General features: G+C 42.1%; 1 protein-coding gene across 2 annotated transcripts in view; it reads right to left on the minus strand.

Annotated features, from left to right (window-relative positions):
• Positions 1-10,144, minus strand: part of nell2a (neural EGFL like 2a) — an 87,222-nt gene extending 77,078 nt beyond the window's left edge. Inside the window, exons 1-2 of one of the 2 annotated variants that reach the window (XM_073472447.1) lie at positions 9,710-10,144; positions 9,306-9,434 (exon numbers count right to left, since the gene is read on the minus strand). In XM_073472447.1, the coding sequence (XP_073328548.1) occupies positions 9,306-9,434; positions 9,710-9,761 (181 nt within the window). In that variant the 5' untranslated portion in view covers positions 9,762-10,144. The remainder of the gene's footprint in view (positions 1-9,305; positions 9,435-9,709) is intronic. The other variant, XM_073472448.1, reaches the window with a different exon arrangement.
• Between the last annotated feature and the right edge of the window lie 3,915 nt (positions 10,145-14,059).

Consider the following 14,059-nt stretch of genomic DNA (forward strand, 5'->3'; position numbering starts at 1 on the left):
TGGGAGTAGCCAATTAACACAATGCAATGTGAAACAGCAAGCAATGCCATGATGGAGACTGGCATGCACAGTGTTGCCATTGGTTAGAATACATTCAGAGCGTTTTGAGATGAGCATTGTTTTCATCTTTCCCTTCTACTTGCTTACCGCGCTAGCCGTATTAGCTGTATGTAGCCTGACGTGGGCTTTTAAGCCCGCCAGAGACATATTTCGAGTCATATCTGTCTAAACAAATATTCTCACTGGATCCGTTGCTCACCATAGCAGAACATTGTCATGCATTTTTCATTGGCAGTGCTGTATCATTCTTGTGTCATTGGCTGAGGTGGCACAGATGGTCCAATGACTGCAACAGGAGTTCTGCCTAGCAATAATCTGCTGCCATCAACAGATTTCACTTAATAACCAAATCCAAATGACCACTGTTGACAATAATCTCAGAAATTATTTTTGTTTTGATCCACATTACTGAATTGTAATTAAAGCTACAGTCTTTTATCTGAGTCACTTTGAATTTGCTTTTATGAAATGTTCCACGCAGTGAGTCATTTTCCACTTATGAAGCAAAGATGAGCTCAAGCCAACAGGATTTAGGTCTATGACAATATGCGCCGGTCAGTCTATTGCCATGCCATGTGTTGAACAGAGAGCGCGCTGACATCTCAATCATGAGCAAAATGAGCACAGTGGGAGCAGGTGTCAGGGCGGGGTCCATACTGTGAGAAGGCTGATGAGGTAGGGGGGGATGGTGAGGACCAATGAGCCTCTACCACTGGGCTGCACCACAGCTCGGCAGCCATGGGTCTTTGATCTATGTGTGGATGACTCTCATCACCAGTCTTTATACTTTGAGGGGAATGGGGCTGCTTCAAATGGGACTTTGGGGGATTGGAGGGTGGAGGCATCATTTAAATGGAGTGATGAGATTGGTCTGTGTAGAGCTGCCTGTATGAAAAGCGCAATGATCTCAACACTCTCGACAGGCACTCAAACGAAGATTAAGACCGCTATAGGGGTATCGTCTCCGCGTTCCAAAAAAACATACATGAAAGTGCAGTGGGTGAGCTCGTGCTATGATGATAGGGCCAGTATTCCCTTCTGCCAAATCAATGTGGCCCTGCTGAGGGGGCCTTTGGTCGATTATCTATTGGCAGGCGCCTGGATGGGGCGGCCACCTGCTCCTAACGACCACTCTGATGTGAGATACTGACACAAAATAGCTTGAAAATGATGATCTAGCGCATTAAAATTCCAATCAGCACATTTTTCAGCACAATAACACGCCTCTTGTCATCTATCCTGGCTGTTTACAGGATATGAGAGCCAGCTGATTGCGAGAAAACTGTGTTTTTGAGACATACAGAGTTTTATCAGCTGACGAGAGATCTCCAAAAGCCTCTGGCTCAATAGCATCCCTAGGAAGCGCAGCTTTGGGCTACAACCTAATCTTATCTCCTGGGTACATTGTGCTTTAATGGTTACACTCAGGCCCCCGATTTCCATCCCTCAGCTTCACTTCTAATCTTAAAATGTCTAATGTGGTCTTATTTTGTCTGACCCCTTGTACCCACACAGCTGTAATCCCTGCACACTCCCAGCACTGCATTCTCATGGAGGTACATTGGCAGCACTGCACAAATCGCTTGCTCACACATTTAGCATTTAGAACAGGTGCCCTGCAGCATAGCTTGAGAGTCCAGATACACCCAGCTTTGCCACAATCCTTTTCTCACACTGTTTTTATTTCTACCTGTATCTAGAATAGACGTTTTTGTGCTCGAAAGAGTTTGCCCTTTTACTCCAAAGGACAAGAGAAAGTATATTTTTATGTTAATTACATGTTTGACTTCTAATTCAATTATTTCCCAGAGGAATATTGTGACTAAAAACAGCATTACTGATATCAGATTAGGGCTGCTCGATAATGGAAAAAATCATAATCACGATTATTTTGGTCAATATTGAAATCACGATTGTTTAAACGATTATTTTTGAGTTTGGAAACATGATGCATTTATTCAGCATTTCTCTCAAAAAAATACAGGAAATGTTCAAATCGAAAAATACAAAATGTTCAAATCGAAAATAATGTACAAATATGTATCCAACTGTTCTGCAATTTCTATAAAACTTATAATGAATAAAATAAATATACTTAGAAAATCAAATAAGACAAACGATTGGGTGCATATCTTTAGCTATAAAGTATCCAATGGCAGCTGTTATTTTCTTGTGCCTGTCCGAATTTGACGGTTAAGGAATCGCATTATACAGTGTGTCTGAGATTGGTGTCTGACGCGCAGTATTGGCGAACTGAACCAGTGTGAACGGATAAGCCGGTGGCGCGGAGCGGGGGCGTGTCGATCTGATGGTGTTCACTGTCTGATAACTGAACAGGTCCTTCACTCAACAAAATAGAGAAATGTCCCACAAAGCAACGTTACAGGACCAAACAACAGTATCGTAGTAACTGGTCGTGTCTTTGGCAACTTATATGAGGAAAAAAATACCACAGTTATACGTGAAGTGTCTGTCCGACCGACTCTTCGTCACATTTCTGCCCGAAAAACAGCGTCTGTCCCCGGCAAAAACCTTAAACTCACCAAGTGTTTGTCGCGGTGATTCAGCCCTCCCGACCGAGACTTGGTGAACTTTCCCCCAGAAGACAGCATCCCTCCCCACGAGTGACAGAGTCAGACAGCGTCCTGTTTACTGATGGCGATTATGTAATTATGTAATTTCGAGAAAAACGTAACTTGAGTGAGTGCCAGTCAGCAGGGCCACGTTGAATGCTTTTGGGAGGGACTGAATTGCGCATGCGCATCTCTTTCAGAAAATCTCTAGGCTTACTGTACAACGAAAAATGCCAAATAAATCGTTTCAATTCGATTATATTAGTTTGGAGATCGTTTGACCCAAAAATCGAAATCACGATCAAAATTCGATTAATTGCACAGCCCTATATCAGATAAGAAGATCATAGGCACTTTTATACGGGAATAATGAGGACTTTCATTCTTTGGTCTCTAGTGGATTGCCAGAACAAGATAACACCTCCTACGTCTTCGCAACAACTCCTCAACAGTTTTGCAAATAAGCCATCTCTTGACCAGTTAAGAGTGAGCGAGCCTTGAGATGCACTAAACACACAGAGCCAAGGGGGGGCCGGAATAAACACAGTGATCCAATCAAGGGGGGAGAAAACACAAGGCTAAACCAAGTAGAAATGTATTATTTTCTTATGGCATAATGTTTTCTATTTGAAAAATGACAGAGCACATTTCAAACACCACATTTTATCTGCCGGCCCGAGCGCGGAGAAGGATATATGTGGGAGGGTTAGGCAAGAGAATATCTCTCCAGAGGGATTAGAGTAATGATAAACTCTCCACCGGCAGCAAACTCCAAACCCGTCATTACTGTCAACACACAAGCATATGCATGCGTGAACACATGCACATACACAAACAGGTGTAGAAGCCTTTGGACAGACGCACACAGACACTACAATGCAGATTTTTTTGCAAGCGCACAGCTCCAAACAAACGTTGGGATGAACACAAAGATATGCAGAAACATGGGCTTACACAGAGATGAACGCATACACACACACACACACACACACACACACACACACACACACACACACACACACACTCACATACATACACCGACCCCCAAATGCTGGCTGTTACACCTCCTGAATATTCCACCGCGCTTAGTCAATCTGCATTCGACGGACCGTCTCCCCCCACTGTGTCTCCACTCTCCTGGAACAAATACTAAACCGAGCCAAGGGCACCTCCAGGACTGCTTTGGCCAGCAATTTCTCCCCAATTCTCAGATCACCTCCCCAGTGACCGCCTGTCTGACATTCACACATACACAGAGCTAATGACAGCCTTCCAGCCACCCAACTGTATAACTGCCTCAGGGGGGATAGATATATCTCTCCCTCCATGGTCACCGGTGCTCCTGTGTGGAACGCAGGATCAGGCTCGCCTCAGAGAGCGGAAAGCAAAACAAACTTTGACCACAGGGAGTTGGGGATAATGTCAGTCAACAGTGTGAAGAGGTTCGGTAACTTTTTGGGCAATGCACCAGAATACATAAAAACTACAGCACATATTGAAGGAAACATGAAAAACTTATGTTTAGATAGCAAATCTGTGTGGACGGGTTTATGCTGACTAATTAACTGGACATTTTGTTTGGTTAATTTGTTAAAAATCTGCCACAAGATTACATAGAAACACTTAAAGATACCGTGTCTCTTGTTAAAAGTCTTCTGCTGAAACAGCTGAAAATAATTGCATGCTTTACGATTATTTCAAGTTCCAGAAATGGACAAAAACTCTTTGCAAATGTGGCTAGATGGCTACAATATATTGCTTGCACACCTATGAGTACATTTGAGCAACTCCTGCAATCACTCCTACTGTCCATATTGTCCCCGAAGAGATCCCTTCTGAAAGCAATTTTAATGTAAGAGATGGGGGACACAATTCACATTCCTGCTTATGTACAAAAAAGTTCAGCGAGGCTTTAGCAGACAAATCTGTTGGGTATTTTCCAAAGTTACACTCACTTTACAATTCCCACTTTGTGCTACTATTCCGCTGCTGCAGCTCAGCACGGAAGCACTGTCTTTGGCAGCACAAAAAGGGAATTTCAGACTTAAAAGTCTGTAACTTTGGGGGAAAAAAACAACTGATTTATCTGATTCAGAATGCAGAAGCCTCATATGAGTTTCAGCTAAACTTTGGAGTGGATTTTACAGTGTGAAAGTGGATTTTGTTTCCATTTGTTACCTTAAAATCACATCAGGAAGGGATCTCATTGCAGACAGTATGGATACTAGGAACAGTTACAGCACTCGGTAAACCTTTAAATGTATATACTAGCATGTCGGTATCGTTTTCAGATGAACTTTTAAAAAAATGCTAAACTATCCTTTAGTTTACACCAGGATGTAAAAGGGCTGTGGTCCTTATATCTAATTTGAAGGTTATTATATTGTATCTTTCCTGTTTGAACAAATTAACTCATCTGAATTGACTTGAGTACCTTTAGCTTCAATTTCAAAGGTATAATTGCTTATACCTAACAAAAAAAGCTTAATTTTAAGTTTACAAGTCAAAGTCAGTTGGCTTGCCATGGAGAGTACAATGCCACCTGCTTTAAGGAAAATAACCTGAGTGAGGTCGCCAGCTTTATCTTAGCCTGGGTTTGGAGAATATAACTGAAATTGAAAGCTTTGAGCTTCTCCATGAAGACGGGGTGTAACACCACCATCAAGCAGCACTGTGGGAAGGTATTACAGCTGTTTTTGATCTCGACATGTTGGATTCAGAATATCTTGGCCTTTGCTGCTCTGATTTTGACCAATCTTTTGTATTTCTTTCTCTTACAAGTCACCCAATTTTTTAAAGGCTTTTAAAGTGTTTTTAATCAAGTATGTCATTTCTGACAGTCGAGGTCTCTCAATCAAAACAAAACAAACGATGCAGGTAACGTGATTATGGGCACAGGCGTTCTAGGAAAATGCCTCGGGCTTCCTTTCCTCCTTTCCACTAGGAGGCCCAGACAGAGAGGAAAATAACATAAACTGTCTACATTAGAAAAAGGTTGAACATAGATAAAAATCTAAAAAACCCATCTCCGATCTAAAACTTAATTAAAATTTTCACATATTCATTTATAAAAATTTTTTAACATACACAACGTTCGCTATACTTTTCCTATTAATACATGAGTTACCAATTTCTTATAAATAAAGAAATGTGAAAAAGCTAAAATATGCTTAACTAAATTAATGAGCATAATGATAACCATGAGGCATTTCAGTCATTTTGTTTTGTTTTACAAAATAACAAAATGTGCGTGTACAGGGATTTCTCTGGTTTTTAATATTGTTTAAAACATTTGAGATAATACAGGTACACAACTCAACAAATTACATAACAAAGGTCTAGTAATTTTTAGATATTATTAATACCGAAATGTTACTTATTATATCTTTAGGGTTAGACTGTTATGCTAGTTTTTATTTTTATTTTTTTTTAAATATTTTAAATTGACATTTCACCCCATTGGCAGAGTTTGTACGCATGTAATCATTTGTATGATATTTGCACATTTCTGTACATTAGATTATAGTTTGCTTCTTTCTATTTTTTGCAGTGTTTTTGCGGTGCATTGTGCAACAGGAACTGCAAAGAGACAAACGGCAAACAACACACTAAACATAGGAAGCGTAGGAGTTCCATTTGTTGTGGTGGCTCTTATTCAGCAGCATAAAGAGCGCACAGAAGTTTAGCATGAATGCTACGCTAGCTTCTTTTGTCAGCGTTAATTACCTCATTGATACCTGCTCATTACAATTCAGCCGAGTACAGAAGCTGTTTTTCCTACATAGACACTTGAATGTGGGCTCTACAATGAAAAACTGCCCTCCCATTCATTGCATTGCATCCTCCCAAAAGCCCAGCACTTCAGTTTATCATATACTGTGTATAGAAGCAGCACCGATGTACTAGCAGCTGGCAAGAGTAGCCTCAACAGTGGGAACACATAATTGTCACTCCTATTCAAACACTTCTATCTGTTACACACACATTAATGCAGGAAAACAAACTCACTTTCACACACAGTCCCTCTGTCTTCCTCCCTCCTTCACACACACACACACACACACACACATCATGTTGCTATATTATAAATGAGTCTCTTCCATCCTGTTACACTTCAGTGTCGCTGCAGTCAGGGACATAATCACCACAACATACACTGAAACACCTCGCTGGCAGTGTTCAAACAGTCTGAGCGAGAACATGCTTCTGAGACAGACAGGATTCTCTCTCTCACACACAAACACACACACACATACACACACAGAGATACAATTACAGGGGAGTCTTGCGCTGCAGCTGAAAGGATGCTTCTAGCAATTGTGTTGTTTGCACTTCGAATGAGTTCGGTCCATACGCTTGTAGCCGGGGAGGGAGAGAGTGTGGGTGTATGTGTGTGGGGGGAAGGGAGTGCTTCTGGGTGTGGCCCCTGTGCTTGTTTATATAGAGACAGACAGATATCTGGGTGCTGAGATATTAAAAACTGTGGGGGGAGTGCTAATGATGTGATGATTTTGTGGCGTGGCTGTGTATCACCTGGCATCAGGACATGAGAGGAGCCTAGCCTGGGGGGTTTTCTCCCTCTCTATTATACCCATCCCCGAGGTCCACCTCCTCTAATGCCATGCAATGTAGCGCTGACAGCTACCTTCAAACGCATCAGCAGGGGTGCGCTAAACAGCAATCCCCCCACTCCTCACTGCTCTCCTCTTTCTCAGACACACACACAAAAAGAACATACTTAGGTAGGCAGAGATACAAAGACATAGCAATTGCTTCTCCACACACATGCACATATATACATTTCTATACTGTGAATTATCCTGCTCCCTCTCTTTCAGCTCTCAGCAGCCACCCCTCCTCCTGCCTCCACCCAGCACCCAGAGATAACAGCCTTCCCTTCGGGCAGGCAGGCAGGCAGCGGAGGGGACAGCCATGGATATGTTCTGCCTGCTATCTAATGAGCGTCGGAATGTCACCGTGGGCCTGTCTGCTGGTCCCAGCCAGCCAAGCATCCGTACATGTGGAATCAGCACAGTCTATCAAACAGCTGGCAGACAGCTCTGCTCCCTGATTCTGTCCCTCCCTCTCTCTCCTTTCTTTCCATCTCAGCTTCTTTCTCACTATCTTTTTCTCCATCTCTACAATATGCGTCTCTCCCCGTCTATTTATGGTGACAAACAAGCAGAGGCCCAGGTCTGCTTTGCCGGTACGCCTCTCCCTGCTTCCCCCTCTCCCAACATCATTGACTTAACATAGACATCCCAAATGAAGAATGGAGGCGAGCTCTGCCATAAATAACACGCCGCCTCCTTCTCCGCCTGGGTAACTGAATGTACTTAGCAAAGGTAATGCAGAGAAATACGAGCGAAATGACGGAGCGGTGCCAGTTGCGGAACAGTCGTGTTTTTCATTTCGTGACAAAAGCCGTGGGAGCTTCTTTCTATAACTGTCTTTGTTTCTCTCATTCTCTCTCTCTCTTTCTCCAACACTTTCTTGTAGTCTCTCTCCCCTTCCCTCTCGCTACCTGCCTGGGTAGAGCGCTTCTGAGTGTTGTCTACACAGAGGACATCAAATGGCCTGCCTTCACAAAGATGCTTGAGTTGCTGCTCCATGCAGAAGTGCTGCTGTCTCAGCGGCTGTGCAGGGAGATTAGAAGATATCAGCGAGGAGGAAGGGAAGAGGAAAAATGTCGACAAATGATTTGTGGTGTTTCTCTGTCCCAAAACAACACTGTCACTTTGGTACATTATGTGAGCCGTGTCGAGATCCTCCTTGTGAAAATTCGAATGTTGCCACGTCTTTGGATTTTGCCACTGATCTGGGAGCCAAAAGCAATTTCCTCTGCTGCTACATTTGGCTGGGCTATGATAGACATCTCCAATCCCTGTGATGGGGCTGTTAACAAGCTCATAATGAGTGCCTGACATCAAATGACAAAGATGTAACAGTGGCAAAACAGGGCATACAAAAGTCAAGCATGAACGCAGCTTTGACAACTGAGCAATTGACTGAATGCCTTAGATATAGCCTACACACTGCCTCACAAGTGACAACATGGACATCTGACTCACTCTTCCACCCATTCATATTTGGCTTACAGGAAGTCTTCAGACAGCTTACACACTCCGGAGGACGGCTAAATTCTAGCGAGGGGCCCATTCAGACACATCATGCGTCTCCGTGAACACGGGGTTTTGTCCCTGCCTAATCTGATTATGCTTAGTCTTTCTATGATTCTTCGTGTGATCCACCCATCTCTCCCCCTCTGCTCGCCCTGCTCACCCCACTTTTTTACGGGGATCTCACATTGCCTTTTGTTCGGGCAGGTGGCAGTCTGAGGGCCCCCGAGCCGAGTCCGGTTATAGAGGAAAAACTGTAAATCCACTGTACGATGCTGCTGACAAGTCTCTTACAAGGCTGTGATACGGGCAGGGAGAATCATACAGAGGCATATGGGCTGCAGTATTATCAGATGATCTGACATTTTCACGTCAGGCATCTCTGTGGAGGAGCTTATCTGTGGATTACTGGGCTGCATCCTGTTAGTCTGACAAGTTGTTAAACAACAAAAAAATATTAAAAGCACTGTGACACTCTTCATTAAAAGCAGTTTGGCTGCCTTCATCTTCCACCTATAGAGGAGGATAACACAAGGAGTTTGTGTTACTGTACCTTGGAAGTGGAAAGCTCTAGACTCGCTGTGGAAGCCCTGGACCTGAGTAACTCCATCAAAGCCTTCTCCCAGCGTTAGTTCATCAAACACGCTGATGCGCAGGGCAGGGTCAACCCCAAAACCTACAACTAATATGCAAACACACAAAAAAAACAAGATTATCATTGTTATTTGCAGGCAAGGACACCTGTGATGCTGTAAAAAAAAAAATCAATCCTGCCTGTGTCAGGGGGAAGAGAGGGGAGGTTACTGTACTGTGTGCAAGCTGCTAGATCAAGAAGGTCTGATGATTTCAAGAGAAGGATTTATGGCAGGTCATCCAAAACAACATTTAATGTATGTTATCCTACATGCTACATGTTGCAAGAGATGGTGACTGTGTGATCACAGCCCTGTTTCCTACCTGAGAAGGCGCAAAATATGCCGAGAACCAGAAATAGCTGTAATAATCCCATGGTGAATGTATATATGTAAAAAAATTAGTCCATGTTTTGTCCACTTCCGAGAGACAGTGTTGTTCAGTCACATGCGAATGATGTGTCACCCTCGCGCAGGAGGCTTATTACCGATCCCAAATGCTGAGCGGAGGCATCATCACAACTTTGGATGCCCGATCATGCAAAAAAGAAGAAGAAAAAAGAAAAAAGGAAAAGACAAAAAAAAAAGGGCTAAATCCGAATAGAAGGAGGAGGGAAAACGTAACAGAGCGCGGATTATTCCATGTAACGCAAGGGCTGCTCCATCAGCACCATCCGCGGCACAGGTGGGAACGGAGGGCGCACAAAGCGAGAGCGAGCTGCCTCACCAGCTGAACAGACGCTCCTACAGCAGCGTGAGTGAGACAGAGGAGGAGAGCTGCTGGAGGAGGAGAGAGGAGGAGAGAGGAGGAGGAGGAGGAGGAGGAGGAGGAAAACCTGTCGAGGACCGTGTGCGAGAGAAAGAGGGACAATGAGGCCCCCTTGTGGCTCTGATGAATCCAAGAAAAGGCTGCTCGTATTTAATTGCAACCACGCCTGCTGTCAAAAAAAAAGGAAAAGAAGACTAGTCCAACTACATCCCTGATGGTGAAGTCATTTTGAGTAGTGTAGTAGTGAACAACTAGTAGGTAGAGCATGTAAAGTGTGCTGGCCGTCTAAAGGTAAGCATGTTATCTAACATATGAAAAAATAAGCTTCTAATATCTAATATTTACAATATTTATGAGGTAATAATACAAACTCAGACATATGTATATTTACCATAAGTTGATAAACAAGCTGTTCTCAGAGGAAAATAAAGTCCCCAGAACACTGTTTGAAGCTAGAAAGGTGGCAGGGTCCGCCACATATAAACAAATTAAAACAGTATGACACTGAGTTGTCCTTTAAGGTCAGTTTGTTTATTCAGTCATGAACATGAAGAGTTTGTTTATTTAGTTTGTTTAGGCATAAAAAAATAAATCAGCCAATGAAGATCTTTCTCTTCTGTTTAAAAAGTATTCCCTAAAACTACATAGTGCACCTTTAATGTAAGTAGCTCATTTACGGAAATTCCTTAGGAAACCAAAAATGTCCATTAAACTCCGATATGTAGGTCTAATTCAACTAACTGAAAATAATAGTTTCTATTTAGTTATGATAAGTACCAGATTACATCATTCTTTCCAGAGGGTTAGGGTTAGGGTTACATATAGGGTTGTAACCCTAACCTAATAAAGGGTTATACAACATATAACTATATGTTCATGGCTTGATCTTAAGTTAACAAATTAAATGTGTAATCAATAACATGAGGTAGGCGAGTCAAAACATCTGTGTCACACTCTTTAAAACGGTTTGGTTTGATTGACAGAAGCATTAGAAAACAACCACACAAATATCATCTGATGATTTAAATCTTGTAATGAAATCTTGTGTGAAATTACCACAACTGTTTGAACTTTGGCAGAATTTATGACCCAATTGTTTGTCAGAGGTCGAAGAAGAATATCTTTAAAATGGCTAGGCTAACAGCTAAATCATACCTTATCATACAGATTCCACTTTTTTTTTCTCCCGGATCTCCTGTTAGCTTACGACACAAACCATTATTACATAAAGACCACCAGATAGTTACAGCGTGTAACTGCCAGGTCTAACTACCTTGAATTGCTGACTGAACCCACCAAAAGCGTTAGCTTCATAATATATGACTCGTGTCAATGGAGGCCAGACATTTTTTAAATAATACATTATACCTAAAATGTTATGCTGATAATGTGTGATTAACGTTAATTGACCGAATTAGCCCAAAAACTCAAGCATGCTGATCCAGGCATACTGATTGACCATACAAAGTTTATTTTGGAGTATGCTGATGACATTATGTTGGTTGTAGAGACAGTGATGAATTAAAATAAAATGCTAAATACTATGAGTTTGTGGTGTACTTAATAGAGAGAAAACTATGAGAAAACAGAATATATGTTTCAGGAAACAATGTGAACTGTAGAGCAAGCATATATCTCAGTTTAGTTTTTAATGAGAATGTGAGCTTTACAGAGGGAAGGAAAGTATCGGCAGTGTCAGCAGAAATAGTGTAAGGGTCTGTGAAGAATAAAATGTAATTGTGTCCTGACCTTGGTTTTTCAACATTTTCAAAACTTTATGACTCAATAGGCGGCTCAATTTTATTTTATGCCGCCGGAGGCTGAGGTTCTTGGGGGGCATAAATATACTACTAAGTGGGCCGTTGAAGCTGACATTGGATGGAAGGCATCTCTTGCAAAACAGATGTGAAATGGTTTGGCTGTGGCACCACCTTGTCCAGCTGCCAGAGAGGAGAGGACAGGCTGACCAAAAAGATCTGAGATAGAGCTCACAATGATCCTCAGTCAAGACGAGGTCGCTGCAGTATTTTCTCTGTCTGATTTGCATTTTAGTTCCAGGAGCAATTTGCATTGTTATATAAAAACTAATCAAGATCAATAAGAAACTAATGGAAGGAGGGGATTAAGAAAGGGCCAAAGCTCCGAGACTTCAAATCAAAGATTCATAATCGCAACCATATTTAAAATTTGATTCACAGCGAGGGCAGAGGTCCCTATGCGCTCTGTTAAGAACTGGCGATTAAAGGATAAGTTCACCAAAATTAAAATTCGCTCAATATCTAATAACCTCCAATGCCGATGGAAAGTCGGGTGAAGTTTCACACTCCACAAAACATTTCTGGAGCTTCACGTCGAAACAGAGCTGCAGCATTCTCTTCTTTTAAAATATAAATAACTTTTCCTTTAAGGTAGATATAAAGGTTTTTGATTGTTTTTTTGATCACCTATGTACCCATAGGGTGCAGGACACAAATAAAAAAAAAATCAATCAGTCTGTCAGTGTATGCTTATATTGACAGAAGGCCATTCCTACATTTGAAAAGCACTGTCAGGGAAGTTGAATATATTGCTTTGCTCCCTAAAACCATTACATTTGGCAGCCGAGTTGCAGCTTGATGCAGTAGTGATTTCCACTTTACCTAGTTCACTGCTTTTAATTGGACAGCCCCACAGAAGTATTTACTACCAGCATAAAATCAGATCTTGATTCCTCAGAGAATTATGAAAAAAAAGCCAACTATTAAATGACTTCATTACTAAAGCGACATTAGTTTGTTTGACTGGGACTTGTAGTATTCACCCTAACCCTAATCGCATGTGCTGCTACCAGTAATAACTAAGGGTGTCACCAAATCAACCAGGACTGAAATGTTCAAGATTACCACTTACATGTATGTGGTATCTTTGAAATCTTCATAAGAAACAACACAGCAAGAGTTTGAAATCTCTCTCTCTCTGTCATACTTTGTATTCTTGTGATGCTACATGGCCACTATAAAAGTCATGAGGTGGCCATGAAGTACTACAGGCATCTGAATTAGTGTTTCTTCGTCTTGAAGACGTTCCAGCACTCATCCAAGACGCTTCATCTGTTCTACTGACAGGCGGTGAGTCCCCAAGCGTTTAAACCTCTTTGATGGGTTCACGTCGATGTTAACATGAGGTCACAGACATCGCCAAGGTCACATGCTAATCGCGAGAGTCTCGTGCATTTGAGTTTAAATTGGTATGAAACTGCCTGGGAAGGAATGTCAGGATGTAATTATGAGCAGCAGATAAGTGGTGGTGTTGGAGCCCCCCCCCCATTGACAAACGTTTGTTCCAGTTTGATATGGATGGCCTCCTTTACTCTTCTTTCAAACCATCTGTCTTCTCTGTCCTCATATGAAGGGTGGTGTTCAATGGAGAAAATACCAACTGTCTCAAAGCACTACATTTACCAGACCGCCATAAATGCTTGACTTGCCCTATGATCAGAGTTATGACTTCCTGTAAGCATCCAGTTTCATTCTTTCAATTAGTTAAGTCATCCAGTAAAGTTTGGCATTTCGGCAGGTGGTATGAAAATGAATTATAATGGAGTGCTTGGCTGTCTGTGTGACTCAGCCTTGTAATGTCTTTTTATAGAGCACAGATGCTTTGTGCTTTGAATGTTTGTTTATTCGTCTTGCATCTTCTTCATCCATGGGACCAATTACCATGTTGAAACATAACCGTTTTATCAGCGGCCATGCCATGCTGCTGATGATTTTTTTTTGTTTGTTTTAAAGAGGAGGATACACAGTTATACTTCCCCTGAATGCTAATAAATGTCCTGCCAGATGGACATGAATCGAAGCCTTTTCATAACGGCCTGTTCAGAGACAATCCCGAGTCCACAACAAACTCCAGCGAATCCCTGGATCG

This window comes from Pagrus major, chromosome 8, assembly GCF_040436345.1.
Source record: "Pagrus major chromosome 8, Pma_NU_1.0".
In the NCBI taxonomy this organism is placed as follows: domain Eukaryota; kingdom Metazoa; phylum Chordata; class Actinopteri; order Spariformes; family Sparidae; genus Pagrus; species Pagrus major.